Source organism: Talpa europaea, assembly GCF_964194135.1.
Source record: "Talpa europaea genome assembly, chromosome: X".
Classification (NCBI taxonomy): Eukaryota; Metazoa; Chordata; class Mammalia; order Eulipotyphla; family Talpidae; genus Talpa; species Talpa europaea.
This window is the reverse complement of record NC_140081.1, coordinates 83,440,917-83,444,460: the sequence shown is the minus strand read 5'-3', so window position 1 is coordinate 83,444,460 and position 3,544 is coordinate 83,440,917. Positions and strand designations below refer to the sequence as shown.

Sequence of the window (3,544 nt, the reverse complement as noted above, 5' to 3'; positions counted from 1 at the left end):
TCAGAACAGAATCTAGTACTGCAGGACAAAGGAGACTTAATATATATAGGAGTAGAATTTGAGTCCTAGCCAAACATTTCTCTGGTAGCTTAAATAATTTATTTTTATTTTTTTCCCAATAGCAACCTTGCCTTGGGAACAAGATTTTGCTCCCCTGCAGACACCAACTAACCTCTTCAAAGGTTTTGGTTTTATTACTAAAGAGTGAGATATCCAGAACCCAAAGAGCGTGTACAAGAACCAGAGGCAGGATCATTCTGTATAGAGACTAAAGAACCATTTCTTTGTTGTCTCTAGTGGTGAACTTGCAAAACAAATCAAAATTTCCAGATTGCCACTAATTCAGGATAAGTGTATTTTATTTGCAAAGAAAGCATGGATTCTCTAATGATACATGGTTTTGTCCAAATGTGGACTAGGGATGCCGGGATGTCTAAGTCAAAAGAAGCATTCATTGAAACAGTGGATGGAAAGAAGGTTAAATTGGTGATCTACTTCAAAAGTGGAGGACACACAACTGTACAGCTAAGCAATAATATTAAAAATGTGTTCCATCGATCTTACGGAGACAACCAAGAACACCTGCATTTAATTTTCAAAAATAATAACTTATTGTTTATTGAAAAATTATCTTCCACAGATGCCAAAGAATTGAAGAGATTCCTGGACAAAGTCCATCAAAAGAGGCTTCAGCCATCCCTGGAACCTAATAGTGATGTGAGTATCACTACCAGTACAACAAAACAGAAGAAGAACAAAACCTCACCTAGCAAAGTGTGTAAGAAGTCAGATAGTGAATCTTTTGAGACAGGAGAAGGAAACGTAGTGCCTATCCTTCAGGCTATGCCTTTGTTTACATCAATAGCATCAACACTTACCCACGGAGAGTTAGAAATTCAGTGTGAGAAGAGAAAGCTATCATCTGATTCAGAGATGAATCAAATCTTCATGGGCGGGAATGAATCTGTAATACTTAAGAAATCCAAGAGAAATCCCTTTGGGTATGGAAATTACAGTGTGAAGAAAGAATGGAGAAAGAATAAGATACTGGGCTTTAAACCTTCATTTAAATTCAAGTCTACTGGGAACGCTTACCTAGATGGCATTGGTCTTCTCCATACTCTCAGTGAGAAAATACACTTGGCACTTCTTTCAGATCCAAAGAATAATGAGGATGAGCCTGCATGGGAAGGATTTGAGATCACCTTAGATATTTACCCAGAGAAACTATGGCAAGGCCTCCCCAATTTGGGAAACACTTGTTATATGAATGCAGTTTTGCAGTCCCTATTTTCAATTCCACCTTTTGCTAATGATTTACTCAGTTGGGGTTTCCCATGGGGTAAATCTTCCCTTGATGCTCTTAGCTTGTGCTTGGCACAGCTGCTTGCTTTGAAAGATATTTACAATGTCAAAATTAAGGAGAGGTTGCTCGTGAATATTAAAACAGCCCTTTCAGCAGTTGCAGGGATATATTCTGACAACGTACAGAATGATGCTCATGAGTTTCTAGGTCACTGTTTAGATCAGATGAAAGAGAATGTGGAGAATTTCAAAAACATTGAGAAGACAGAAAGTAAATCTGGAGAAGAAAATTCACCTCAACAGGTTTTTGCTGGCAATGCTGTCACCGGTGTGTTCTCTTGCCCCGTTATCACTAATTTCGAGTTTGAGTTGCTGTCCTCTATTATTTGTAAAACCTGTGGTCATGTTGTTCTCAAGACAGAGCAGAGTAATTATCTCTCGGTCAACCTTCCCCAAGGACCAAAAGCACAACCTTTGTCTATTCAGTCTACTTTTGACCTTTTTTTTAAAGCAGAAGAGCTTGAGTATACATGTGAGAAGTGTGAGCACAAGCGTTCCATTGCTGTGCACAAATTCAGTAGGCTCCCCAGGGTCCTCATTGTTCATCTGAAACGCTATAACTTTAATGAGTTTTGGTCATTAAGGAAAGATGACCGAGAAGTTGTTATTTCCAAATATTTACATTTGTCTTCTCTTTGCAATGGAAATACCAAACCGCCTCTTCCCTTGGCCAAGAATATACATGTTAGGGATTTGCAAGTCTTAAAAATCTTTCGAAAGATGACTTCTAAAGCTGCCTTTTTCTCGAAAATCTCAAGGAAGTTAGCCGCAAAATCCAAAGATTTTCTGGCTCCCCATTTTGGATCAACCAAAGCATCTGAGCCACAGAAAGGTCAGACTCCCCATAAAGGGTCAAGCAGAGAAGAGCAGCAAGAACACCTGGAAAAATATTCTAAACTAAACACAATGGAGACCAAATTGGTTAATGGAAGAGTTGGAACAAACACTGAGAAAGGGCTACTAGCAGTTGGTTCAGTGATAAATGGGAAAGACCCCTCCCTTTCTCTGATCCATGAAGGTGAAGGTGAATCCACCAGTATCCCAGGCACCTGTCCTGCAGAAGTTTATCTTAAAGAAGTACTTGAAAATCCTAAACCAAAGAAATGTGAGGAAAAGAATATATTTGAAGAGTTAAATTGTGAGAATTTTACTGAGACTACCAAAGATTTTCATGAAGACGAAATCAAAAAAGTGGCTGAACAGAAACGCCAGCAAGAGGGGATGAGACTCTTTGAAGAAGTCTTTCGGGAGTCCCTACTTCAAAACTGTCCAGAGCTAGACTCCCTGTGCAGCATGGAGAACCTCAGAAGACCTGCGGACTGTAGTTATCAGGATACCGACGGGAGTTCCCTAGGTGCCTCGGGGTCCAGTAAAAACCCCAGAAACAAAGACTTTTTAGATCTAGGGAAGGCAGGAAAAGCATCCGCTGAAAAGACAAATGGAAATCCTGAGGGAGATAAGCATGCCTATCGGCTCATCGGTGTTGTCAGCCATCTTGGGAAGACCCCAAATTCAGGCCATTATATCAGTGATGCCTATGACTTTGAGAGGCAAGTTTGGTTCACATACAATGATCTGCAGGTATCAAGTATCCAAGAGGGTCCAATGCAGGCAGCTAGGCTTTGCACTGGGTACATCTTTTTTTACATGCACAATGAGATCTTTAAAAAGCTATTGGGAAGAAAACAGAACTTCAAGTCTCGTCATGCAAGGACAAGGGACACCTATGAGCAGAAGTAAGAGGAACACATTCCTGGTTGCACAAATCTGCTTGGCAGCCATATTGGCTACTGTTTCCTCCATGGGACGAAAACTCTGAACTGTAGCCAAAGAAGTGGAAGCAGTCAGCACCCAGGACCAAAGTTAAAACAGAAACTCTTAAGAGAAAATCTCTGTTCTAACCCCGGTAACACACCCCTCATCCCCACACTTCTGGCTAATTAAGCATTCTTTTTCTTACTAGAATAGAACCTACTAGAATAGAAACATGCTTCCGTATTCTAACGTAGTAGATTTTCACTGGTTCTCTAACCAGATGTATCAGGAACATGGACTAACATGTTAGAAATACAAATTCTTGAGTTCCACCATGTAACTGCAGATTCAGAAAATCTGGGGTGATAGAGCAATTTGATTTGAGATTCTGATACTTGATAAAGCTGAACAACTACTGTGGGGT

General features: G+C 40.2%; 1 protein-coding gene across 1 annotated transcript; it reads left to right on the top strand.

Annotated features, from left to right (window-relative positions):
* Positions 1-375: 375 nt before the first annotated feature.
* On the top strand, positions 376-3,105 carry USP26 (ubiquitin specific peptidase 26; the record flags this gene model as incomplete). The annotated part of the gene is made up of 1 exon (XM_084259023.1): positions 376-3,105. One exon carries the CDS (start codon positions 376-378, stop codon positions 3,103-3,105), a length of 2,730 nt encoding a protein of 909 aa, XP_084115149.1.
* Between the last annotated feature and the right edge of the window lie 439 nt (positions 3,106-3,544).